The 27,738-nt window shown below is 42.6% G+C and overlaps 1 protein-coding gene and 1 long non-coding RNA gene across 2 annotated transcripts; one reads left to right on the forward strand and one right to left on the reverse strand.

Annotated features, from left to right (window-relative positions):
* PTP4A2 (protein tyrosine phosphatase 4A2) lies at positions 1-27,732 on the forward strand. The gene is made up of 6 exons (XM_081870452.1): positions 1-233; positions 14,603-15,259; positions 17,496-17,588; positions 22,163-22,293; positions 23,346-23,420; positions 25,376-27,732. The coding sequence occupies exons 2-6, from the start codon at positions 15,164-15,166 to the stop codon at positions 25,482-25,484; spliced, it is 504 nt and encodes a 167-aa protein (XP_081726578.1). The 5' UTR covers positions 1-233; positions 14,603-15,163; the 3' UTR covers positions 25,485-27,732.
* Positions 18,061-22,156, reverse strand: LOC309346584. Its single transcript, XR_014158689.1, has 3 exons — positions 21,300-22,156; positions 18,407-20,949; positions 18,061-18,226 (listed from the first exon to the last, which is right to left on the reverse strand). It is a non-coding gene; the product is annotated as an uncharacterized lncRNA (long non-coding RNA).
* Positions 27,733-27,738: the final 6 nt, after the last annotated feature.

The raw sequence follows: 27,738 nt of genomic DNA on the forward strand, positions 1-27,738 counted from the left end.
TTGTGTGGCTGGCTGAGGGGGAATCGCGCGTCGCGTCGGCTGCCGGTCAGGTCCGGTTTGGGAGACTTCGATTACGCGGCGGTGGCGACGACGCGGCGGCGCTCCCTTCTTCCTCTTCCCCCTCCGCGGCTCTGGCCCGCTTCCGCGCGTTGACGCAGGTAGAGGGGCCCTCCCTGCCCGGGCCGTGTGGGAGGCGCCCGGTCTGCTCCGCGCCTGGACGTTCAATGCTCTCGGTGGGTGAGAGGACGACGACGAGGCGGTGGCCGGGGCCTTTGCGGGAGGGGGGGATGAAGGCGCGGGGGGGGGATGGGGGAAGGCTGAAGCACGAGGGGGAGGCCCGCGCAGGCGGGGGGCGTAGGGAGGGGAGCGAACGCCGCTTTGAGATCCTTTACTTCGATTGGGGGGGGTGTCCCGGTATTTGTGGGCTGTCTGGGGAAGGAAGAGGGGGGACGGGGTGGCGAACTGGGGAGCTGCTCGGCGGGGTGGGGGGAGAAGGGGTGGGAGGGAGGTCAAGACATTATGGGGGTGAGCGTTGAGGGTCATCAGTGGATCTGCACAGGGCCCTTTTCAGGCCCTTCAGTTTTCTTTTGATGGCGCTGTGAATTTTCCTGAGTGGAGAGAGGGCGAGCCACCCTTGGGACTTTCGAGTTAGGAGGTTTCCGTGGTGGTGAGTGGGTTTAAGGGGAAGAATGGGAGGCAGGCTGGCAGGGAAAGGAGATGGGGAGGATGCGGAATTTAAAAGAGCATGGGGATTGGGAAAGGGCCATTTTCATACGCTACTTCCTCTGGTGGTTGTGCGACTTGCAGTGAATGGGGCCACGCTTGAAATTTGGAGTAGGAGGAAGCGGCGTCTGAAGGAGAGAGTGGCTAAGTCTAAGGCAGACACTGGGAGCCGGCAGGCTGGGGTGCTGGCGGGGGGGGGGGGGGATGTCTGGGACTGGGTCTGAGAAGCTGAACTAGAGGAGGGGCCTGGCCTGTTCGAGTTTGGGGAGAGAGATGTCCATCGTAGTCATATATTTCTTCTTGACGTTTGTAAGCCCTTTTTTTCTTTTTTTGAGTGGTTGCTTATAACATGGGATGGAAGATTGATTGTATGGTTAAAGGGAGGATTGCTAAGGGGATGCAGTGAGGAAAAAATGGGAATACCACAGGAAGGTTTGCAGAAATGGGGTAGGCCAAAGGGAAGAGAAGGCCTGATTTGGTGGAGGGAAGAAAAGTCTTTTCAGACCTCTCGGTTACTCTTATATATTTATTTTTACATTTATATCCCACCTTTTCTCCATGAAGCTCAGAGTGGCATGCATGGTTCTCTTCCTTAATTCATCCTCACAACAACCCTGTGAAGTAGGTTAGGCTGAAGTGACTGGCCCAAGAACACCCAGTGAGCTTCATCGCTCCGTTGTGAAGGAGGATGGGCAAAGTTGTTGATTTGTGGAGGAGTGGTGAAACTGGCTTGACCTGGCCTAGGGGCAGTACTTTGTTTTAAAAGATTACTTTTAAAAGAGTGGACATCATGGAAAGGAAATGTACTGGAACAGTGTAGAGCTTTAGCAACATGTGAAGGGAGACCTGAAGGAGCAAAAACTTTGGATTTAGAAGTAATACAAGTCCTCCAAGGAACCAGAAGGTAAAGATAAAGGGACCCTGACCGTTACGTCCAGTTGCGAACGACTCTGGGGTTGCGGCGGTCATCTTGCTTTATTGGCTGAGGGAGCCAGCGTACAGCTTCCGGGTCATGTGGCCAGCATGACTAAGCCGCTTCTGGCGAACCAGAGCAGCGCACGGAAACGCCGTTTACCCTCCCGCTGGAGTGGTACCTATTTATCTACTTGCACTTTGATGTGCTTTCGAATTGCTAGGTTGGCAGGAGCAGGGACCGAGCAACGGGAGCTCACCCCATGATAAATATTATACCCCAATAGATGATAAACATTTGTAAATAATAGGTATGCTATCTTTAGAATGATTTGCTTTTTGTCTCTTGTTCTTACGGGATAATTTTGTTTGAGTTGCCCAGAAAAACATACGTACAAACTTGGTAAAGGATGGTCATGGTGTTGTGGGGGATACTAAGACAAAAAAGTGGAGGCTTAAGGAAGGATTCGTAATTTGGAGGGAAAAAAGGGAGGGGCAGCTAGACCACAAGGAATCAGTAAATGTTATGATGGGGAAATGCTACAAGGAAAATTGCAGGTTAGGTAGGAGCAGTAAGAGAGTAACAGCATAAAACTGAGCCTTAGGATCAGACCTCTGGAAGAATGGAGGAAGTGGGTGTGTACTGAAGAATGTCTCCCAGGGGGACCTACAAGTCTCTAGAAAGGAGGAGAGATTATGCAAGTGAGCATCAAGGCTGGAGCTTCAAAGATGTACCTATAGCTTGGGGAAATAATCTGGAAGCTAAGTGGAGGTTTATGGAAGGACTGTGTAGGAAATACAGATGTTGAGGAAGGTATTTACAGGAACTGACAGTGTTGAAAGACCAAGGAGAAGAATGAGTGTGTGTAGGAAGAGGTGGTGGTATATTGGAATGGAGTGCAGGACAAAGCCTGGAGTACGTATGCCGCCACATAGTTTAGAGGTTTATCAAGGAAAGCTGGAGCAGATTTGAAAGAAAGAAACAGAGGCAGAGGTTGCTGGGGAAATAAATGGGAAGTGAGGTTGCATTGAGTAGTCAAACCTAGAGTGAAGAAGTACAACAAAAAAGTGTTAGGTGATAAAAGACCAAGATGGTGTAAGGAAGCATAGTCTAGTTAAATCATTAAAAGGGGAGTCTTTGTGCTGGAAATAAGTTTCTTGGGGGGTGTATGAGATAAAAGCACAGGACAGCCCTTGACATTTGAAATCTGCTGGCATCCCCTGGGTTTCTTTGGCTATGGTTTGTTACAAACCACTTTCCCCATGTGAAATAACTATGTGTGTGTGATTTTGGGTACCTATGAGCAGACTAGCACTTTTCGCAAGTTGTAGTATGAACATTCTCTCTGCTTGTTGAATGAACAGGGAAGGTTGTGACTCAGAACTGCAGTAGTAAGGGAAAAAAGGCACCTCCCTATGTGACTCAAAGTGCAGAAATGTTATCTTCACTTAGACTTCTGTGGGGTTGGAACATCTACAAGAGGTGGGAGTTGAGGTCTCAAACTAATATATGATTTTATTTGTGGTAGTGAGGAGGAATCTTTTGAGCATGCCGTGGTTTAGCTATAGAACGTCTAGACACGACTAAATTGAAACAGTTTTCACTAACACTTTGTGAATAATTTTCAGTTTACTGTCCATATTTTGAACTTTGTCCTTCCATAGAACACTGCACTAGTTAACTGTTGAGGGGCCTTATTAAGGAATAGAGCTGATGTGATTGTAGTGTTGCTTGTAATTTTTTTAAATTAAAAATAATCTCTTCAGGCTCCTGCTGCTTTTAGCATCAGAATCAGAAGAATCTTTATTTGCATCAGCCACTAGCCATAGCAATAAAATATAATGTACTGATTCTTTTTGCATCTTTTCTGATATTGTTGTATAGTTTTACTAAAAAAAGTGGTGTCTTTGACAAAGACACTTTACTGATAAATGCTTTATAACAAGGGTGGACAAAAATGATAGACCAATTTAGGTGAAACAAATCTGATTTTTCCAAATTTAGTTTTCAGCTACAATGTTTTATTTTACATATACACTGGTCTAAAATTAAATCTGAATTTAATTTGCAAAAATACTTATTAAATCTGGATTTTTGACTCACTTATAAGAAGCTGCTTTTCTTTGTAAAAAGAGAATGGTGGGGAAAACATACTCAGTTATCATACAACACTACTGTTCATCTCCTTATATTTTTATATTCCGAGGAGATGACTGCAATCCTCTATGCTTTCTTGGGAGTAAGAAGCTCCTCTGAAATTGTGGCATTCAACATCAGAACTAAAGTAACATGGGATCAGGCAGCAGCACAAATCTAAACGGACAGGGGACAGACTATAATTCAGTTTTGGAACACATGTTTGGCCTGTGGATGTAACAGGTTCAGTCTGGCATCTCCAGGTGGGGCTGGAAAAGACTTCGCCTGAAACTCTGGAGAGCTATTGCCAGCCAGAATGCAGTATAGAGCTAGATGAAAGAGTTGTTTTTCTTGCTATAAGACAGCTTCCTATGTTTCTAAAGTGAAGAGAAAATTCATTTTTTTAATAAGTGACCGGGTTGCATTCTTAAGAAAAAAACTTTTATTCTTTTTAAATCCACATAATTGCTCTGTAGAAGTGTATAGTGTGTCCACATGTAGATAATTTTATGGGACTACCGATAGTGATAGCCAGAAGTGCAAATTGTGTGTCTGTGTGTGTGTGTTTTCTTTAAAGTATCTCTAACTACCAGATGTTGTAGGCTAATAGAGTGGATATTGATTGTGCCATGGTATCTGGCTGGCCATTTCTGATAATCAGAATGCAGAGGATAAATGGACTTAGTCTAATTAGTGGATGCAGTCCGGTCTAACATAGTACTATGTTAAATAACACCATTCTATAAAAATATTATCCCCTAAAATAATATTTTGGGTTTGATCTCCCTGCTATAAGTTCCTTATAGTAAACGTGCTTTCTGAAAATAAATTGCACCAACTTAATTTTCCGTGTGACCTGGAGGACATCAAATAATTAGTCATTTGGGTAAACAAAACTGCTGTTGACATACCATATTTTTTGCACCATAACACTCACTTTTTTCCTCCTAAAAAGTAAGGGGAAATGTCTGTGCGTGTTATGGAGGGAATGCCTATGGGTGGCATGCCTATGGATTTTCCTCCTCTAAAAACTACGTGCGTGTTATGGTCGGGTGCGTGTTATAGAGCGAAAAATATGGTAGGTCATAGAAGCTTGTGGGTGGGTCATCAAGTTGCTAGAAGCTGACATCTGGCTTTGAATGTTGACTATAGAAAGATTGGCTATTTATAAAAAACAACACTTTCCATCCACCTACATATTCTACCCTCCAATTGGAAATGTAACTGGGAACACATTCACATAATTGAAAGCTTAAAATTGGGAATCCATCAGCTATCTTCTAATGATTTTAAATTTAATTTACTTTTAGAATTATTTGCGTTCTCTTACTTTTTAATTCTGGAAAATACTGCACATTTCAGAATCAGTTTATGAAATAAAAATGCAGCAAGTGCTTCCCAATTTTCCCAACTCTCTGCCTCTGTCTGTAAGAGAGTTTTGTCAGTTAACCTAAAAAGTGTAACTAAATTATTTTGTATGTCGTCACTTTGGTATAAATACTGGAGTTCTCCAAAAGGCATGCTATTTACATAGTACTTTGAATCAGAGAGAGAGAGAGCGTGGCACTTCATAAATACTAACAGAATTTGGATCTCAGGCCACTTCAGAATTGGCCTTTTTAGGGAATCTGAGAAAAATAGTGCTTGTCAGCATGACACCTGTGGACACACATAGGTGACACTGATGCTTTTCCTGGTGCCTGAAAGGACCATTGAAATGTGAAAGAAGCATTTTACTGTAGCCAGTTGATTAAGCTGCGGTGTATGCATAGTGCCCATTACAGTTTCTAAGGTTTGTAAATGTGCCCATGATTCCAAAAGGGGTGAACTCTGATGTAGAAAGAGCATGTCTATACAGTATAAATAATGTTTCTTTGTCACTCTAGATTACTCACGTTAAAAGTATTTAAGGGGTAGACTGAAGTGGACAGTAACCTGAGACTGTTAGAAATATTGTGGAGTTTGCACAGAATACGGCTTGTAAAGGTGAATGAGGCGTTTGTGATAAGGTCAAACCTCAGTTGTTGAATGTAATACGTTCTGGAAACCCGTTCAGCTTCCAAAATTTTCATCAACTGAGGTGCGGCTTCTGATTGGTTACAGGAGCTTCCTGTACTCAAGCGGAAGCCGCATTGGACAGTCGACTTCCGAAAGCCAGAGCATTTATTTCCAGGTTTTTGGTGTTCGGGAGCTGAAACGTTCCAAAACGTGGGCGTTCGGGAGCCAAGGTTTGACGGTAATGGGAAGGAAGTGGGCACAGTGACTGAGGGATAGGAAATTTAAGGTGAGATGGTGAGTTTGCAGTAGAAAATGTTCTTGTGCACATCCTCCTCTGCTCCATCTACTGTGGATACAGTGGTGCCTCGCAAGACGAAATTAATTCGTTCCGCGAGTTTTTTCGTCTAGCGAGTTTTTCGTCTTGCGAAGCACGGTTTCCCATAGGAATGCATTGAAAATCAATTAATGCATTCCTATGGAGACCGCTTGCCAGGCTGGCGGTGCGGAGAAGGGCTTTTCTCCCCACCGCAAGCCTTCAGGACAGGTACGGGAACAGAGGGGAAGGCGCGCAGCGCTTCTCCTCTGTTCCCGGGGCTTGCGGTGGGAGGAGGGTTTTTCCTCCCCACCGCCAACATTCAGAACAGCATTCTGAAAGTTGGCGGTGGGAAGGAAAACCCTCCTCCCACCGCAAGTCTTCAGGACAGCCATCCGAAGGCTGGCGCAGGGAGAAGGTCTCTCCGCCCCACCGCCAGCCTTCGGAGCAGCCATCCCAAGGCTGGCGGCGGGTGGAGGTCTCTCCGCCCCACCGCCAGCCTTCGGAGCAGCCATCCCAAGGCTGGCGGCAGGAGGAGGTCTCTCTGCCCCACCGCCAGCCTTCGGAGCAGCCTTCCCAAGGCTGGCGGCAGGAGGAGGTCTCTCCGCCCCACCGCCAGCCTTCGGAGCAGCCTTCCCAAGGCTGGTGGCGGGAGGAGGTCTCTCCGCCCCACCGCCAGCCTTCGGAGCAGCCTTCCCAAGGCTGGCGGCGGGAGGAGGTCTCTCCGCCCCACCGCCAGCCTTCGGAGCAGCCATCCCTAAGCTGGCGCGGGGCGAAGGTCTCTCCGCCCCACTGCCAGCCTTCGGAGCAGCCATCCCAAGGCTGGTGGCGGGAGGAGGTCTCTCCGCCCTACCGCCAGCCTTCGGAGCAACCATCCCAAAGCTGGCGCGGGGAGAAGGTCTCTCCGCCCCACCGCCAGCCTTCGGAGGAGGTCCGAGGACAGTGGGGAAGACGCGCTGCGCTTCCCCGCTGTCCCGGAGATTTCCCTATGGGCTTTCGTCTTGCGAAGGAAGCCCATAGGGAAATTCGTTTTGCGAAGCGCCTCCAAAACGGAAAACCCTTTCTTCTAGCGGGTTTTTCGTCTTGCGAGGCGTTCGTCTTGCGGGGCACCACTGTATCTATTTAGTTCCATTGATGAACTTAGTAGCACTTGGGAATGAAATGTTTGTCCAAGAACTCATCTAGGATAATGGGCTCACATGCCCTTGTTACTAAGCTTTCAATAACCTGCCAGTTTTTGTTTCACTCACCTGTTTTTTATTTATAAAAGTAACTGACATTCCTTCTAGGCAGGTGAAGCATGGAAGAGTGTTGCTCTTGCTAGCCTGGTCAGCTTCACTTCTTCTGTAGTCAGTATGGGAACCAATCATGGTGGTAAAGCAGAAAGACTGCTCAGCTTTGCCAGTCAAATCTGTTGAAGGAAAGCACCAATGTTGGCCAAGCGAATGGTTAAAGACAAGGCTGTGCTTAATGTGTATGTGTTTTGTATACAGGCATCTCTCTCTCTCTCTGGGCCTGGAAACTTGAAAAATTCAGGGCACTTGGTTATCAAAACCTCTAGAAATTTGATAGCACTGCCTGGAAATTTCAGGCAGATCTAGCCACAGCTGGAAAACATTTATTTGTATCTGGTCATTTGTGACAACATTGCTTTCCATTTTCAGCACTTCAATTATATTTTTTTTGTAATTGCTTTCAGGCTGTTAATCCTTAAACCCTCTGTGCAGCACCAGGATTAGGTTTTTGCATCTTGGATTGACCACATTAAAGCTTGCAGTTCTATGAAAAAACTATAAATATATTTTGTGTAGGACAATTTTAAGCACTGGCACCAAAATGAGCATATGTATGTTTTAGGCTGCTTTGCTTCTGAGGTTGTAAAGGAATGAACAAGAATGGTACTTTTTCTGGGGGTACTCAATGGTACGCACTGCTGGCACCTTTTCCCTTAGAATAAAAGCCCTGTTTAAAAGTGTGGCACTTACTGTAACAACTTCATGGTGAGTACCAGCACCCTTTTTTCTAGAGGAAAAGCACTGTACAATAATGTTAAAGATGACCAAGCAACTAACAGTAGCTTTTGTTAAGTTATGGCAAAAGGGTTTCTTTGTTAAGATTTGGGTAGTATTTGGGTAGCAGATTTCTAGAGAGTGCACTGTTAGAAAAGTAGAAATGGAAGTGGTACCTTGGGTTAAGTACTTAACAGTGGTACCTTGGGTTAAGTACTTAATTCGTTCCGGAGGTAAGTACTTAACCTGAAACTGTTCTTAACCTGAAGCACCACTTTAGCTAATGGGGCCTCCTGCTGCCGCTGCACTGCCAGAGCACGATTTCTGTTCTCATCCTGAAGCAAAGTTCTTAACCTGTAGCACTATTTCTGGGTTAGCGGAGTCTGTAACCTGAAGCGTATGTAACCCGAGGTACCACTGCATAAGGCATATAAAAGAACTTTGGAGGAGGAAGTGCATGGTTGCATGAATGGACAAAGAGCAGGCACCTCTGTCCATGTTAACCAGCACCATGAAACTGTTGAAAAGCTGGCTGCTGTTCAGAATCTTGGCAGACTCTGGCGTGTATTTATTATTGGCTTGCTGAGATGTGACAGTATTTGATCATGGTAAAATTATATCTAACAACATTCCAAAACCTGTTCTCTTATTTCTGTGCTATTACAAGTTAAGTTTTAAGAAACAAGGAACTTTTGGAGATTTGTCCCTCAAATAATTTTTGCTGCTTTGAGAAAGCAATTTTTACACTACTCTTCATGGCAGTTCATTCTAAGCATATGAAAAATAATCAAGTGTGGAATTCAGCTAGAAGTAAAATGAGTTCAGATAAGCTAATCTTACAAGAGGTTGCTTGCCTATACTGGAGGGTAATCTCTGATGAATGTCTGACAAATTAGCAGGTTTTGCTTTGTACTATGTTGTTGTGCTATGCTATGTTGAAAGGTGATCCAAATAACCTTTTCCAAAGTATGTCTCTTGCAGTCCGGGAAAGGTACAGCTGGTGCAGTCCGTCTTATGGCCTCAGTCCTGAAGGCAACAAGCTGAAATGCAAGCTGCAAGGGGGGTCTTCAAAGGCAGGGAGTATTTTTGGACTAGTTCTGTTTGCAGTAGGAAACTGAACTAAAAGTTGGGTAAATCAGAAATGTAGGCATCTAGTACAGATGAATTTGTTACTTTTAAAAGTTTATGGGTCAGCTAGATGCCATTGTAGTGATCCTGGTTAATCTCTCCTGGACAGCTATAAGCCCAGTGCCAGGCTGTTGGCAGGTTGCTTTATCTCGGACTCTGCTATCTGTGATTCATGAGATGAGACTAATGGCCTGCCAGACCACGTTTATATAAAGTTTCAGTCAGTGTGTAAAAATTATTTAGGTCCCTTCCCAAGCTTCTCTGGGTTCCCTAAATCACAGATTATTACAAAACTTCCTTGTGTTCACCCCCGCTCTGCTTGTTAGTGTTACAGAACTCTAGTTGTTCTGAAATGGTGTGCGATACCTTCTTTTGGGCTTATATTATCATTTGCCATTTACTTCACTACATGCTGTTCTTTAATTGCTACTTCTCAGGCAGCAAAAGGCTCTCATGTGCACATAAATTTATTGTGTACAAACCAATCTGCAAAGAGTAAAGCCCTGTTTTAAGCTTCATTTCTTCTAGGGCCCAATAGGGATGAAATCTGGAATCTGCTTTGCGTTCCTAGACAGAATACTGGACTCCGCAGAAGGTGCCTTTGTGCATGTTGATAACACATTTTCCTGACTCTGAACTATAGGTTATTTGCTCTCTTCCCACACTTGGAGAGCATATGGCATGACTGTTGCATAGGCCAGAGATCTAGCACCATTTTCTCCTTAAAAATTAAACACCCCACAGCGTATAATGTGCAACCTGGTCCTTTCCCACAAAATTCACTTCTGGTTCTGTTCAATCATCCTTTTATAGCCTCTTTCTAAATATATTCTCACCCACCTCACAATCATACAAACTTCTTATTCTCTCGCTTAGTCCTAGAATTCAGTAGTAGGGCTGAACCCAGATTTGTAACTTGCCTTGGGGTCTTTGGGATAATAAAGCAAAATAAATCTTTCTTTATCCTTGGGAGACTGTGGTAGGGTTGCTAGTTCCCTTCAGTTTCATCAGTAGGACAATAAGTTAAAGCATTAGTTAATTTATCATGGTCAGTTTTAATTGGTGGACAAATTAAGATGTTGAGTTAATTTTGAGACTTTTCTCATATATTCCTGAAGTAAGGTTTGGGCATGTATATAATAGCTGGATGTTAAGTAGTTGTTACCTTACACTTGAGTATCAAGAGGTTTTGATTTTTAATAAGTGGGTAGAATTAACAATTTGACTTGACAAGCATATGTGGATTATTTTATGTCACTTTAAGACGTTCTGTGGTTTTGGCAGGAAAGAGAATTAACTTGAGATGCTCTTAAGCAGCTGCAAATATTTTTTTCTGGATGAATACCTTTGTAAGACCTCTTGCTCTTAAAGTTGGTTTGATAATCCAGGATGGTAGTCTAGGAACACTTTGTCAGCAGGAACTATGTTGCTCTTAAAACCTTCATTGCCAGGGAGTTGATACCCCCATACAGATTTTCAGTTGTGCAATCGCTTGCTTAATAGCTAGACCTTGGGAGTAAATTCCCATTTATTTGGGAGAGCTTTGCCTGGAGTGCAGAAATAAGGAAGAAGATCTGGTAACTTTCCCTTGATGTAAGCGACTTACCAGTATCCTCTCCATTCAGTTTTGTATGACTTCACACAAAACTACTGGTTTTTTCATTGTTAAAAAGGAAATAAAAATGGATCTCTTCCTCTAAGTATTACACAAAACATCGAAAGTTCTTTGGTACCTGTTTATTCTAGCTGGAAGAGAAGAGGGGCCAAGCTCTCAACAGCTTTTGTTCTTCTCCTTAATGGGCACACTTGTTTCCATATTCTGTAGCTGCAGGTCTAGTGATGGTTTTGAAGTAGTGATAATGCTAAGATTCAAGTGTAGCATTCTGTAGGAGAAGATTTCACAGTTGAATCCAGTTAATATTCCAGAGCTCCACACACACAGGTGGTGGTGCGGGGAAGACTAGACCTCAGTTAGGTGATTGAGCACACCTCTGTCCTTGCCCCTGACAACTTAACTAAAATGTTGTCTTGTTTTGGAGCATCACTTAATGGAGGCAATTAAGAACCTGCAAAGGAGTGACTAAGGGCATGCCAGTGGCCCACTGTTATCTGAGTTAATTTTTTTAATTGTATTTTATTAAAATTCTATGAACAGTGAATAAAGGCACACATGACAACTGGGAGAATCTTTTCTGTGATTTGCCCTCCTGCTTTTGAGTACATAATGTAGAATTCTTCTACTTGGTAACATGTTGCCTAGTCACCACTGGTGACTAGAAACTGCCCCCTCCCCTGGAGACCAGTTGTTAACTCAGAGCCCCAGATTTGCAAACAAACTTTTGGACATGCTTCATTCTGTATTGATTGGATTTTGGTCAGTTCTTAGACCTAGTACATCTGGACCAGAAGCCACCTTTGTTTTGCAAAGCTCTGCTGTTTTTATCATCTTAACATTGATCAAGATCCAGTAAATGAAGGCAGAACCTCAGTCAGTAGATTTGTCTGTATTGTGTGACTATAGTCTTTGCTTTTGGAAGGAGATTCTACCTCTTTCTGTGTACATTTTCCTTTCCTTAAGGCCGTCAGACGGTAAGGTGTGAAATAACTCTAGCTGGCTGTTATTTTTGCTTCTGCCATGTGAAATCTATTTGAGGGCTAGCTCATAGTTACTCAATGGCCTGGTTTGAGCTGTTATTTAAGGCTTCATAAACCATGGTTGATGGAACAAAGGTCAGGGCTGAGCACTCCTCATGCTGGCTTTGGTGCAAAGATGCTAGCTTGTATTGAGCCAGAGTACCCTGTTGTGTTTGAAATGTGCCGCTCTGGCCTAATACATGTTAACAAATCAGGAATCCTGGCTTATTTTTCTAGTTTGTTATCAGATACTAAATCAGAGTTACCTAGTTACAATGTAATAAGAAGCCTTCAAATAAATGCCACACACTCAGCCTCATAAACCATGAATGACCATCTGTCGAGCCAAGGAATAAAAAGACAATTGATTACTTCTTAGAAACACCTTTACTTCACAAGTTTGTGGACTGAGCTCTGCCAGTGAAAACACATTCTGGCCTCAATTCTAGCAAACACAAGCTTAGTTTGAAAGCGGAAGGGAAGAGTTGAGAACTGAATGCTCATTAGACAAAACTGTGAAGAGTAAATTGGTGACAATTTGAGCCAGAAAAGGTTTTGATCAGATAGTATCTGTGAAAGGGAGCCAGTAATGAAGTACTGTGTTTGTGCCACTGACCTTTTTGTATACTCCTGTGAACATCCATCTATGTATACTTTTTTTAAAAAAAACCAAACAACCTGTAATTCTGGAACATTAGATTTTTTTCAAATTCCATTTTCTAAAGTTTGAGATTCCTCACTCCCCCCCCACAAAAAGTGTTTTTTTTATTTGTATGTGTTAGTAGACAGTTTACTAAAATATAGTAACCTTTGTGAATTCCTCTAAAAGCCTGGTTTGAACAATACATTTTTTCATGTTAAATTTGTGCCTCTAGATAGCCCACACTCAATTTCTTAAAATGTTTCTACCTTTGTGTTATTTTCTTTACCTAGCTTGTAAGGTTCTATAGTAGTTGGACCATGATACCTGATAAAGTCTCATGTAAAAATTAAAAAAGTATTACAACTAACAAAATTTAAGTTTTTCTGATAGTTGTTGACACAGTTGCAGGTGGATTTGCATTCATTTTTGCTGAACATCTTGCTTAGCATTCCACAGGTGAATTTTTTGCTGTCATATGTTGGAAAGGCACAGCTGAGGAAACTGAAGAGTAGGTGCATAGTCTAGGCTTGGTTGCTACCCATGAGAAATTTCATCCCCATGGAGACTACAGAAGAAAACCACAGCAAGCATGTTTATATGCAGGCTTCAGTGTCTTCTGTGAACAGCAGCAGTTATACTAATTCCTTCCCTCTTGCATCTAGTTTACATAATTGAATCCCCAGTGCTAAATTGACTAATAGATGCTTTGCATTCAATACTCTTTAAATTAGAAAGTTTTCCTACTACAGTGCGGGCTATATGTCTCTGTACAACTTCAGGACCTGGTAGCATTGAGACTTTGTAGGGTGATGGACTGTGTTTTTTTGTCTGTGATTTGTTCCCTGACTTAAAAGATTGAACTCTGTTTTTATATGCTTTTGCACTAATGATTTACTGGTTTTATGCTATATTTTTGTTTTAATTATGTGTATTGTTTTAGGTTGTACACCACTTAAGAGATTTTTAAACTACTAAGCAGCTTCTAAAAAATATGGACTCTTGAGTGTGGGACTCTGCCTCACTCCCTGCCTTGGAAGTAGGCTTTGAGACAGAAAGATGCATATGCATATGCAGCCTCCATCATACAGCATGGGTTTCTTGTACTGGAGCTGCTTGTTGGAAATCTTCCTTTCAGCATTGAAAACCAGTCATTCTTTAAGGTTAGAAGGGAAAGACCCACACAGTTCTGTTTCTGCAACAGGTGAACATGAGATTAGGCTGCTTTCAGCCTTTCTGAAATTTATATTTGGAATTCCCATGTTGTGAGGGCTAACATACAGTAATTTTCACATGTAATAAGTTTTGTAATTTGATGTGGATGCTTGGTAGCACTTTCCAGGACAAAACTCATCTGTATTAACCATGCAGAATAGTGTGGAGGAGGATACTGTTTGAATGTTTAACTGGAATATGTAACCAGGCTACATAAAATCCTTTCCTTGGTGCATTGTCTTAGATGATATACGTCATAACCTTGGTAAGGATCAACACTGAAGTGAGCAGGTTAGAATTTCCTGGTATTTGTTTTATACTGTGCGTCACGGAACAATTTGCCTTGTGAAAATGTGAACTGGACTGCTCTTGGCTTTCAAGTTCCTTTTGGCATAACTTGTGTGCATGTGGTTGAGGCAAACGGAGCACTTAATGAAACTTTCAGCTCACATGTTTGAGTTGAAACCAAATCTTCCACAAGCAGTTTATGAAAGGTAAAAGATTTTTATGGATAGCATATGTTTCTTGATATGTATTAAGGGTCATATTTGCTGTACTTAAGGACTAGTTCAAACTAAGTTGTGAGAATTGCTTGAATCTGCATGCAGGGGAAATAGTGCTGTGTGAGATTTGGAAACCTTAGGATTGCAATCACAGACAAGGCATAAGGATCAGATAGTAATATGAGCACTGGCCTTGATTAATCGGAATGAGCATACAGATCACAGAAATGTTGTTTCACTTCGTTAATATATATTGTTCACTCTATGACTAAAGCAATTTCAGATACTTGTTTGCCATTTGAAATCTTAATGCTGTAGGTGTTTTGATGCTTCTGTACATATAATCTGTGCACAGCTGTCTCTAAACATGAATATTTCCCCCTCTCTTAGGTTTTCCATTCGAATCCACGTCACACATTTATGGCGATTCTGAGCGTCAGGGCAGATTTCTGCCGGGCCCAGCACAGCACCCTGGCTGACAAGTGAGCTGGGGGCCAGGGTCCTACGTGCCATAACGAAACTTTGCCTTGAAGACTCCAGACACCAAGACATAAGCCTCAAATATATGGGGATATTTTCTGCACATTGGACACCTTTTCCTCTTGGTGACACTAGAGAAGCAAAGCTTGGCCAAACACAAGTGGAAAGAAGATCTGCCCTTAAATTTTCTTTGTGCCTCACCAGTGCCTAAATGTAATAAAGGCTGCCTATTTTGTGCATGTAGTAGGGCAGAGTCTTGAGGAGAACCGCCTGTAGTAATTGAGGCTGAAGTTGAAGTGCAGCACGTTTTAAGCAAACCTGCTTTTCTTGAAGTGAAGAATCATCTTAAAGAACTTAACAAGGAAAGCTCTGATCTATCCCCAGACCCTTTAGTGATTTTTTAAATGTTTTCTGCTGTGAAACGTTGCAAGGTTTGATTTTTTTTTGGGCCCCATCACTCCTCCTGCCACTATGAACCGTCCCGCTCCAGTGGAGATTACTTATGAGAGTATGCGCTTCCTAATTACCCACAACCCAACCAATGCAACCCTCAACAAATTCACAGAGGTAAGGAGGCTATCTGTATTGTATGTTTGAACAGGCAGACAAAGAGTGCGCAAAAGATGCAGGCCAATGTAGTAGTCTACTTAGATGAGTGGTTTTCAAATTTTCTTCTGGGAAGCCTAGTGGAGGTGGGAAGCTTATCAAGGACTCTTCAGTGGAAATACCAGTAATGGTAGACAACTGTACCCTGCAGTTATTGAGACCAGATTCCAACAGATGATAGCTAAAAGGTAACTTGCCCAATATTTCCAAACTTCCCCCTGGCAATACACAGACATAGAAATTGCTGGGTGAGTTCTAAAGTAAGTTCTTGATTAATGTGGGACTAAAGTAGGGCCTAGTAGATAAATTCTCTAGAACTCTTATCCAAAACCCGCAGTCCCAGGATTTCTGGAGTGTAAAGCTGCAGTGACTCATATCTTGCATGGCCTATTTATTTCTGGAATCCCCATGCACTAGGGCTGCTTGCTAGTCTTTCTCCCCCTTCACCTCTCTTCCTGTAGGGTTACTCCCAAGAAAAGGCACTCTTCAAGCAGACCCCCTTGCCTGGAGCCCACAACAGTATGTGGGTTGAAACAAGTTAACACATGAAATACGAAATATGAAAGCAGGAAAGGCCAGAATATAAATACAGTGTTCACACCTAGTCCAGGGATAGTCCGGCCATTGATACGCCATGTCTGTAACTTTGTTACCTCAGTCAACAGAGCAACAGGGTTAGCAGGAATCATGAGAGAAGCGATGACCGGCTTCATGGTCTTTCATGATTGTTTACATAGCACACACACAAACTTTGTGATTCTCAGAATATCACCATGTTGAATATTATGAAACCGTTACCATGATGTGGACTTCAAACTGATTTTGGAAAATGTCTTGCTACACCATCCAGCCCTAGAAGGCACAAGACTGCAATTACTAAATTGACCTACAAAGTTTCCTCCTCTCTCTTTTCATTCATCCTGTGTTAGCCTCTACACCAGATACTGGAATTAATCAGTGAGACTTAATTGAGGAATCATTCAGACACTAATAAATTCGGGGTGGCTAATCACCTGAGAGTTCTTCAGGGTGATGTCACAACTGGCGAATTTTGCTCTCATTGTGTATTGTGGGTAGAATGTATGTTAAAAGTAAATTAAGGGATTTTGAAGTTCAGCTTGTTTTTTTCCACGTTTTGCAACTAAACCAGAGTTGTGTTTGTGTGCCTTAGAATTTATACTTGTAATGCATTTCCAGGAAGCCAGAAAACAAGGCTGTCCTTTAGACCAGAAATGTCTGAGGCTACATAACCCAGACAACCACATGCTTCCATTTAAAGAAGATTGGGGTGCTAACTTTGCTGTTCCACTTTGCCTTTGTGTTCCTTTTTCTTGTTTAGGCCACTTTACAAGTAATACTTTTCAGTACTTACCTCTCTTCTGTTAAATGTGTTTTCTTTTATGCTGCCATATGTTCTCTCTCTTGTTTTGAATAACTCGCTTCCAATTTAAAGACAAGGGTGCTTCTTAAACAAATGGGATGGTATCCAGCTAAGTCTTACTTGGGGTGAGCACACTTAAACCAATGGTCATGACTAACTTGGGTCCATTAATTTCTGTGGATTTACTCTGAGCAGAACTTGGTGGATACAACCTAGTATGATTAATGTTGGATATCACCTACTATGCTTTAGATTATGTTTTAGATGATTTTGTGCTGCAGATTTAAACTTTTTGAAATAAATACTATTATTCAAAGATTTTCAAAATATACAGATAACAACCATGGTAACAAATATTAACAATAAACACTGTTGCAATAGTGTGCAGTGCAAAGTCACATTAACCTAAAGAGTCTATCCAAAATTTGCACACTTAAACTTAACCAGTTGCAAATTAAATAATGAAGGAGAAAGGAACAGGCTTTGTGCAGCTAACAAAGCTTTTAAGAGCTCTGTAGTTCCAGCTGTTTTAAGAGAGGACGCTCGTTGACTTCTCAGTCTGTCACACCCATTGCTTCTTTGTGGATCCTTCCATTGGCAGATCATCCTTTCTGCTTATCCTCCTTTACACCCTGCTGTTTCTGGACAGTTGAAGTATGTGCAGCAGTAATTCAAGGAAGAGATAGTTTTCCTTGGAAGGCTGCCCCAGGCTGTCACCTGTCATCAGTTATTCATACAGCTTTGCATGCCTCTGGAAGCAAAGGTATTTTTTCACTTGGTATGAAAAGTTGATTTGACTTCATTTTTTTCTAAAAGGAGCTGAAGAAGTATGGAGTGACAACCTTGGTGCGTGTCTGTGATGCTACCTATGATAAAGCACCAGTTGAAAAAGAAGGAATTCAAGTTCTGGTGAGTATAAAGTTCTGAGAGGGAATTATGATTCAGCAGAAAATGGTGGGGTTTTTTGAACTGCCTAGTGGTCTTGCTTCTTAGTGAGATGGCACTGTCTGGGCTAGCCTGCAGCTGTGGAACTGTGCAACACTTGGGCATGGATTCTGGGTCACTGAGCAATCTACAGTCCTGCCATATCAGGTGCATTCAAGTATTTGGCTAATCAGTTTGGGGGATTGAGTTCCAATGTCTCTGTGTTTCTCTAAAGATAGACTTTTGTGAGTATTAACTAGATAAACCTTGCCAGTGGGGATACCCATCCGCCTTCAGCTTTAAAGCCAGGAACAAGTGTGTGTGTGCATGAGAAAGTGAGTGACACGGCACAGTACTATGTTTTCTTGGCTGGAAAACGATTTTGTCCTGGGAGAAGGTGTGTGTGTATGTGTGTTTGTTTGTGTGTGTGTGTGTGTGTGTGTGTGTGTGTGTGTAAATTGCAGTAGTTCAGGGCCGGGGGAACTACAGAGGCAGCAAAGTAAGCCTTCTTTGCTGCCTTCACTGTCACTAGGTAGGCTTGATGATGAGCCCTCACCAGTATTTGATTGCATTTGACCAGAGTTTTCTTCCACTCACATTTGAGCCGCCTCCCAGCTTGTTTCCTTGACTTAAGCTATGGAGTATAACAGGGAGCCAAGTGAGCTCCACAAAGCAGGAGGGGGCATTCAGGAACAATTGTGTCATCAACAAACCCAAATTTAAAAACACATGTTAAAAAGCGGTTGAAAACATTTTAAACTTCTTTAAACAATTAGGACAATAATAACAGCAACAGAATCCACCAACAACCACCCCCCTAAACAATACCCCAACCCAAGATTCTGTTCATCTGCCTCAGCTTTTGTAGCTGGAGTCAGTCAGGGCCCTACCCTCCCAGGCCAGGTGGCAAAGGCCTGCAAGAGAGCAGGTTCTCCAGAAGTCACAGCCAAGATAATCTCTTGTGTCAAGCAATGCCTGGAAAATAAACTCTGCTGCAGCATGAAAAGGTAGTGATGAGAGAGATCTATGTTGCGTGATACTCAGACTACTCTCTCCTAGAGGTCAACAGCATCATCTTGTGGCTGTAGGCCAGCCCTTCCTCTTGCCCTTGTTTTCTCTAGTGTGACAGAAGAATGGCCACTTATGGTGTCCTTGATCTGAGCAATTGCAACAAGCAGCTTGCTATGTATACCTTATTCCCCACCTTTGTCTCCACTGCCTGCAGCAGTAGTTCAGTCCATTCTGAGTGGACTATCTCTAAACCAGTTCCACAGGATAAGGAACTCTGCCGAGATCTTTCCCATGCTTTGACTTACCTCTGGGCTCTTAATTTGCCAGCAAAACCTGAAAAAACTGTTAGAAGAAAATGGAAATAAAAAACCAAGATGTTCTTCTAGTCTCCCAACAATTGTGTCAGAACCATCCTGTGAGATAGGTTTGGCTGAGGGATAGCTACACTACCTCAAAGGATGGTTGTAAAGATAAAATGTTTGTCCAGACTTTACTTGTAGAGATGTTTAGGAGATGGGACACACAAAGCAATTGCTTATTCTACCCTAACACATGGTAATAGGTCATCAGAATTAGACATAAGCTGATTGAACTGGTAGTGTTCAATACATTTAATGCAGGAAAAGGCAAGGGAGGTGGGGTGGATAATGCTGGCATTGTTCCATGCCAGCTGCTGACACTTCACAGGTTCATGTGTCTGATTTTAAAAATAGCTTGTCTAAACAGCAGACACGGCTTAGGAAAGACAAGGTTGAATTATCTTCTGAAAATGTTTCTGCAATATAGTGCCTGCAGAAAAGCAGGTGTACTTTTGAAAAAACAGTAGACTTTCCTGAGGCAGCTGCGAGATCAGGATTGGCCCAAAATGCATGTCTGCTGTCATTAGGTGCTGAGCGATAACAAGCTGAGAGCAGAGTATAAGCTGAATGATTTGGTTGAACAAGCTGAAGTTCGATCTAGGAGATTCGTTGTGTGGCCTTTGGCAAATCCTTCTGGCTCACCATCAGTTCCCTCATATGTAAAATTAGGATAATTGGGGCCAGCTTCACAGGCTTGTTGTGAAGGCAAATAAACATGAAGCAAATGTAGCACAATATAAATATTACTCCCAGTAGCAATGAATGCAGCGTCTATGCTTCTAGACTCTTTTAGGGCTTGTTAATCTAAAGGCTTGATCTTTTGAGCTGTGGAATTTCCTCAGTGCCACTTGGCTTGTTAAATGAAGAACTCAGTGCTTTCCTGGATCAGGCCATGCTTAATCAAATTTAACTGAATGTCTGCTAGGGGGAACTTTTCATTTGAGTGATTCCACCACTGAATGTCAGTTCTTGTACTTCCTTTCATCTGCCCATTGGAAGTCCCCTTGGTGCTGGCATCTGGCCTGATAAGCTGCTGCAGTGGAAGCCTTGTTTAGCTGTTAACCTGTGAAAAACCCCAGGCTTTGCAGTCAGCATTGGTAGTCTTATTGTGGTGCTTGAGGTCTATTCTGGGAACTGTGATCAGCGGCTGACAGTTTCATGCTGATAACGTGGTGTTCTGTTGAGCAGGCATCTCAGCAGAAGAGATACAATGAAGGATTTGCTCTTTCCTTTCAGCTCTCAATGGATCTTTCCTCAGGGTGCTCAAAGGAAGACATGTTTTATCTTTCTGCCCTATTTGGGGTCATATCTTTTGTCTATGGCCTTGGCTCCTCCAAGCCTGCTACCTCTAAGTTTCCTGTTTTCTAAGAGGATTCTACCCGTTCTGTCTCTGCCCCTTCTGCTCAGAACACCTTTGTAGGGTGGTGGTCTTCCCCTTCCCTCCAAACCGTGAAAAGACACTTTTGAAGTTTTGGTTTCTATTTTCTAATAAAGCAAAAGCAATAATGGCAACTATAAAAAAATAAGAGAAGAAATCAAAGCAAGAAAAGTGGGATACAAAGAGAGAGGAAGGAGCAGTAATAATATATAATAATTATAATAATAATAGCATTATAATTCTGGGCAATTGTCCTTCATAAACATAATATTCAATAATGTTTTTTCATAGGAATCCATGAGAAGAGGGGGGCTGCCAATCATGTTTCTTAACTTAACACTGCACTTAAACAGATAGCATATTAAATATTTTGTTATGGCTAAAACAATAAAACTCCCTCACCCTGAGCCATGTGAACATTGTCTCCTGTCCCTCAAAAGATACCAGCCTTGTCTCCTTACTGCCCTGTACTGTTTGGAACTACCTTATGATCATCAAATCACTCCTAAAAGCTCACCTTTTCCTTGAAGCTTTTGGCACAGCCCTTTAATTTCAACATTGTACTGTAACCCAGCCTTAACATGTGTAACTGAAACAACTGCATACAGTGGTGCCCCGCAAGACGAACGCCTCGCAAGATGGAAAACCCGCTAGACGAAAGGGTTTTCCGTTTTGGAGGCGCTTCGTAAAGCGAATTTCCCTATGGGCTTGCTTCGCAAGACGAAAATGTCTTGCGAGTTCCTGCGGGGTTTCCCCCCCCCTTTTCCTAAGCCCTAAGCCGCTTAGCAGCTGATCCGCTGATAAGCCGCTTAGCAGCTGATCCGCTAAAAGCCGCTAAACCGCTAATAGCGCTAATCCGCTAATCTGTCAATGGGCTTGCTTCGCAAGACGAAAAAACCGCTATACGAAGAGCCTCACGGAACGGATTAATTTCGTCTTGCGAGGCACCACTGTATTGCTTCCCTGTTTATCCCTGCCTCCCCTTCCATGTGTTTGATTTCCCCGTGTTGAATTTAAGATTATAAGGTTCTTGAGGCAGGAATCTTTCTTCATGTACAGTCATACCTTGGGTTACAGACGCTTTAGGTTGCATGTTTTCGGGTTGTGCACCGCGCCTAACCCGGAATTACCGAAATGGGTTACTTCCAGGTTTTAGCACTCGTGCATGCGCAGAAGCGCTGAATCGCGACCTGCGCGTGCGCAGATGCGGTGCTGCAGGTTGCAAACGTGCCTCCCACACAGATCACGTTTGCAACCCGAGTGTCCACTGTATTTTGCAAAGTGCTGTACACACTAAAGGTGCTATAAATAATAATTTTAAAAATATAATATATGAACCAAATTAGCATCAAAACAGTGTATTGATGCCACAATAAAATGCAGACCATAAAAGCTTACAGCTGATATCCCTCCCAGATATCATATTCAGTATTCAAGGTATTGCTGTCACACACATGAAAATGAGAGTATGCTTTTTTCTCTTGTTATTGCCAAAGTGGTATAATTAGTTGCCAAATTTGTTTTGTTTATTGTAAAACAGATTTATATCACTCTTCATTTAAAAATTCAGACACAACACATGGATAGTCAATTAAGATCCAATAAATACAGGTTGCAGGTACAACAATTTAGTGGTAGCAGTGCCCAGAGTGGGAGGGGAGAAAAGGAAGGTGCAATGATTCAGGCAGACTTAAGTTGCATCTGCCTGAGAAATGGGATGGTTGCGGGTCTTCTGAAAAGACGTGGGGTGGCATTCCACCATGCTTTGAATACTGAGAGGAAGTAACATGTTCTGTCTCCTTCTTCCAAAGGACTGGCCATTTGATGATGGAGCACCACCTCCAAGTGAAATCGTGGATGACTGGCTTAACCTTTTGAAAACAAAATTTCGTGAGGAACCTGGCTGCTGCGTTGCTGTACACTGTGTTGCAGGGCTTGGAAGGTAAACTTCCTGTTCTCTGATTGGAGAGGTTGATTTCAGGATTTCCTGTTTCTTGCAGCTCAACCTGTGATTTGAGGTCTGTAGCACAACGAACCCACCAGTATATTGAGACACATTTGGTTGTCTGCTAGGATGCTGACTCATTGGTTTCAAACACTGCTGTCTTCCTCCCCAGCCATTTTTTCAAGACTCCTAAATCAACAGGGATAGTTCTCATCTAACACCAACCCCATGCTCCATTGTAAAGCACTGCAGTTAACTTTTAAGTTTTTTACACCATGAAGAAGAATAGGCCCTTGGGTTTTTAAGAGGAGACCTTTTAAATCACAAAGTTTGGCTTAGGCACTCTTGAAGCAAGCTGCCCACAACTAGGACAGCTGCAAAGTAGTAAATGGGTAGATAGTTCCTTCCCTTGCAATCATGCTTATGCACGAGGTAAGAATTGTAATCTGCTGGTGCGTGCTGTCGCTCTTGATGATTTGACCTCTCCAGTGACCAGTCATTTTTTAGTTGCTTATGATAGCTGCTGGCACTCCCTTCTTAATTGCAATTGCATTCCTCAACATGATCAATATTGTGAAACAATGCACTTGCTAAAATTGGAGTGCCAGGAACTGCTGCCCTGAGCTACTTTGTGCCACATGCCAGCAGGACTGTTAACATTTGGTCAATGGATCAGTTTATCAAAACATTTTGACCTTAAATATTCCCTTGATTAATTGGAAAATCTTTAAAATAAATATTTTAAAGTATTTTTAAAAACTGCAGGTGGCAGGTACTTTTCTTTAAGATGCATCGCCCATCTAGTCTCAATTATAGTTGATAAACTTTTTAACTGAAATGTGCAAACAGTGTTGCTGTCCTATATTGGGCACCCATAAAGCTATTGATTTCATACTGCATGCAGCATTAAACAAAGCAGGCCAATATTGTTCTATAGCTGAGAGAGAGAGAGAAGCAGTCTTGGGCCCATGGCTGCACTAATTGGATCTATTTTTGAGAGGTTTACTGGACCTAGTTTAAATTTATATTGATTTCTCTTCTCCTTCCAGAGCCCCAGTTCTGGTTGCCCTAGCACTCATTGAATGTGGAATGAAGTATGAGGACGCTGTGCAGTTTATAAGACAGTAAGTGTTTCCCCTCTTTTCGCTTTCTATAGCATTCTTTGCACTGAGCAATCTTCTGTCACAAGGTTGGTTAGCAGCTGCTGCTTCCTCATAGCATTGCTGAGCTTGTGACCTACAAAAATGTTTGAGGCCTAGGCACAGTCCCTCCTTCTGGGTGGTGATTAGACAGAATTAGCTAGGCTTGTGACTTGGGCCACTTGGATATAACATTCACTTAAGAACAAGCAAGCTACAGAACTCCCCCCCCCCCCCCGGTTTTCTTTATTGGGAAACTGACCAAGTCTCTTGGAATACAGAATAAATGTAGCCTGTCTTGGCTGGCACTGCTGATCTTAGGCATTGCTTTGCTACAACCCAGCTAGTAGAAGTCAGTCATTCCGAAGGAATCCAGAGTTGGGGGGGAGGGCTAGCCGGTAATAGAGCCGCCTCCGTCTGCTTTTGAAATACAAGGTAGATGGCTCTTAGGCACATCATGCTTTTCTTTATTTATTTTAATGAGACACTTCGCTCCACATGAACTGTAGCCTAATGAGTTCACCTCAGAGCAGAGATAGGCTTGTCAATACAGCCTGTGTTTACTGATTATTGTATTCTTACCTTACCTTTCCTCCAACAAGATCAGAGCAGCGCACATGATCTCCCCACCCCATTTTATCCTGTATGAGGCAGGCTGGGCTGAAAGGTCATATTGGGATTCATGCTAAAGTTAAAGCTTCAGCTGGTGTATTTAAACTGCAGTTCCCTGGTTTGTCCAGTTAAGGCAAACTGAGTTGTGCAAACCATAATTAATTAAACCAGTATATTTATACCATCATACCTCGGGTTAAAGTCGCTTCAGGTTGAGTGTTTTCAGGTTGCGCTCCGTGGCAACCTGGAAGTAACGGAACGGGTTACTTCCGGGTTTTGCCGCTCGCAGATGCACAGATGCTCAAAATGATGTCATGCGCAGAAGCGGCGAATTGCGACCCGCAGACGCGGGTTGCATTCTGCTCAGGATGCGAACGGGGCTCTGGAACGGTTCCCGTTCGCATCCAGAGGTACCACTGTAATGGACACTTTAATAATATTTGTCTGTGCTGAAAGGAGGAAGAAGGGGAGTGCATGAGCCTAAGGTACACTGGAGTGTGTTTTCATCTCAACAAACCATAGATTTCTCATGTCTGACACTGGTGAATGACCCAAAGTCACATAATGAGTTCCATAAACTGAGTAGGATTTTGAACCTGAATAATATATTATTATTTTTCCTCACAGATTAGAATTTGGCTGTCACTATTTAGGCTGGGTTCTTGGGTTACCTTGATGGTGTAGGAGCCATATCTTTCCAACACCACCGGGTAACACAATAAGTCTGGGGCCATATGAGTTCCTTAAGGCTCAATATAGGGTCTGGGGGGATCTCATCAGAATGAAAAATACACCTGTGTTTGGCAAGTGAGTTTGTGGACCTCCATGCCAGTGTTTAATGCATTTTCCAAAGACTGACACTAGCATGGGGAGGAGCAGCAGTGAGCTTTTCCTTTGTGGTTTGAGGCTAACATTGCAGAAAAGAAAGAGTGACAGTAATGTAATAACTCTGTCTTAATTAACTAAAGCTTTTGTTGATCAACCTATTAAACTGATCAAAGCTTGCAGTCCTACTGATAATTTATAGATCCAGTTTCATCTGCATATGCACCTCATGTTTTCTTTCTCTTGGCTTCTGCCAAGCTTGAAATGAAGCAGAGGTACCATATAGGAAGTTAGGTGTGAGCTGTGCAGGTCTATTAAGAATGTCAGACAAACTTGCTGGATGATGCTAGGATCCTACTCTCACAGTGGCTCAACAGTTGCCTGTCGGAAACCAGCAAGCAGAATTCAAGCACCAGAGCAACTGGTATTGCTACCTCCAACTGGAGAAATGCATTTAGTGTTTGTGCTTGAGATCTAATGTCTTGGATGTGCTTCTGTTTCAGGAAGAGGAGGGGAGCTTTCAATTCTAAACAACTGCTCTACCTTGAGAAATACCGACCGAAGATGCGATTACGCTTCAGAGATGCCAACGGCCACTGCATTATGCAGTAAGGGGGAGGCCCTCCATGAAGTCTTGACGCTATTATGGCTGTCTTTTTGGAACCTGGAAATGTAATTCTGGAGCTGAACGACATATTTACCGTAGTGGAGTGGGTGCTCCTCTGCCTTTGTCCCAATGATGATGATTGTGATAAAAAATAAAATTAAAAGTAAACATTTCAGTGAAGGATTGTCTTCTCATGTTGCAGTCTGAACATCTGCCAAGAGACGAGCATTATTTGAACCTTCTGTATTTTTAACTTTTTGGAGAGAGATAAATTAATAAAATGAATTCTATGTCTCAAGGAAAACCAGAGTATCAGACTGTGCAGAAACCATTGGAGCAGGACAGCATCCCTCACTTAGGTCCTAGCCCAAATTTATTTTTTAGTTTTGTACTAGTTATTCCTCTTACTGGTGAAAGATGGCAGACAGAATTTAAGGTGCGCCTGTATAGCTAGTATGTGGTTGGCAGCCTTAATCCCAAGTGGGTGTTCCAAGAAGTTCTGTACATTGCGTTTGCAGCTGACAGGCATTTGGGGAGAGTTGCTTTTGGTGAACCTATCACAATGGGTGAAAGTCCTTTTCTTAAGTGAACATTTTCAGTTATCATTCAGTTAACATGTAAACAGTCATTTGAAATGAAGGATGGCCTACTTTGTAACCCTTGGGACACTGTAGCTGAGGATCTGATCCCTCTAAAAGAGTGATGTGCGGATGTCCAAATCAAACACATTAAGGCAGGTGTTTCAGATGGGATCCTCTGTGCTGAAATGTTGCCCACCATTTGGCTGCAAATAGATTTCTCTAAATAATTTGGAACTTAGCTTCCTGCCATTTAGGCAGAAAAACTGACACAGCATAGGAAGAGAATAGGCATGTGTGTTTGATTAAGGTTAAAACAACTCCTGTTATAAAATCTCGATGGGAAGGCTGTGTGCTGCTTGTCTGGATGATCCTCGCCTCTCTGAAGGGAATAAACTTGAATGAAGTCTAGTTCTAATAGGGCTTTTGTGCCCATTGGCATTTCTTGATCTTGAGTTCTCAATGCCTGTATTTTTCCAGACTGGGCTCATGTATAGTTTACTGTAACCACTGATTGCCTTGTTTCTGACTTTTCATCAGGTTCTTAAGGGAGCCTTGCTGGTTGCACACAACCAATGCCTCATTGGCATATGCTGTATTCAGAGCGTAATAAATACGGAGAATGTGTCCTGAATTTGGTCAGAAGGTCAGAAGAGCATTGCTTGTGCTTAGCCAGTTTTGGGTGACCTCTCTAGGAAATTGCTTTGGCTAAGCTGGGTCCACAGTTGCAGTGCCAACAGAACCCATGTCCCTTTCTTCTATTTTAAAATTTGTTTGGCTACTCAAAATTATGAATTAGCTTTCAATTTAGTCTCTTGCACAGTGTCAAAGGCTTTGGTAAGTCACTCTCAGCAGCTCTTTCAGTGGGTATAGACAAGGCCTTACAGACCTTATAAACAGGGCACTATTTCTGCGTTGCATCTGATCACTTAACATTCCCTTTAAACATTTTAAGTGCAGAAAGTGGATCACAGTCTTTAAAGCTCCATACAGACTTAAATCAATCTAATTGTGATGGTACTATGCCAATCAGTTTAATTTGTGGGTGGCTTAATAGACTTAAGTCTGAAAATGTTGGCTACAAATGCCATCTTTCCTCTAAAATATGGCATATATTTGGAGTGGGTGTTGGCATTATATTTAAAACATGCAAATGATCATAGTACCATGGACTGTGCGTTAAAAAAAAGAGTGCTTATTTGGAACAATGATTATAGGTTGAGAAATGTGGAAAAGAACAGGTTGTTGAATTTTCCTCCTCATCTTCTGTCCCATTTTGCCCTCGTGCACATAAAGGCACAAATTGTCCTTGTAACTAGTCTCACGTCTACAACACGTGTAAGAGTATTTTGCTTTAAAAAAAGCTACAACTTAAGATGTTGTAGCCAAATATAAAACAGCCCCAGACTTGTAGAACAAGTGGATTACTTTTGTTTTTCCTATGTATAGTTTTGTTTCTCCCCCTTTTAATTTCACATCGATGTATTACAGTATATTAGCTTGTATTGCAACCTTAACAGAACTGAGAAGGTGGGGCGGTTAAGCGCACAGGGATGCACGTTCTGTCATAGAGTAGAAATGCTAGAGCTTCATTGTGAGTCGGGCTCAACAGGCACAAACATTTCTGGTTCAGCACTTGGAACACAGTGCAATAAAGTTCTTACTGTATAAAGTCTCCTCC

The sequence above is a fragment of the Podarcis erhardii genome (genome assembly GCF_964252035.2).
Source record: "Podarcis erhardii genome assembly, chromosome: 7".
Taxonomy (NCBI): Eukaryota; Metazoa; Chordata; class Lepidosauria; order Squamata; family Lacertidae; genus Podarcis; species Podarcis erhardii.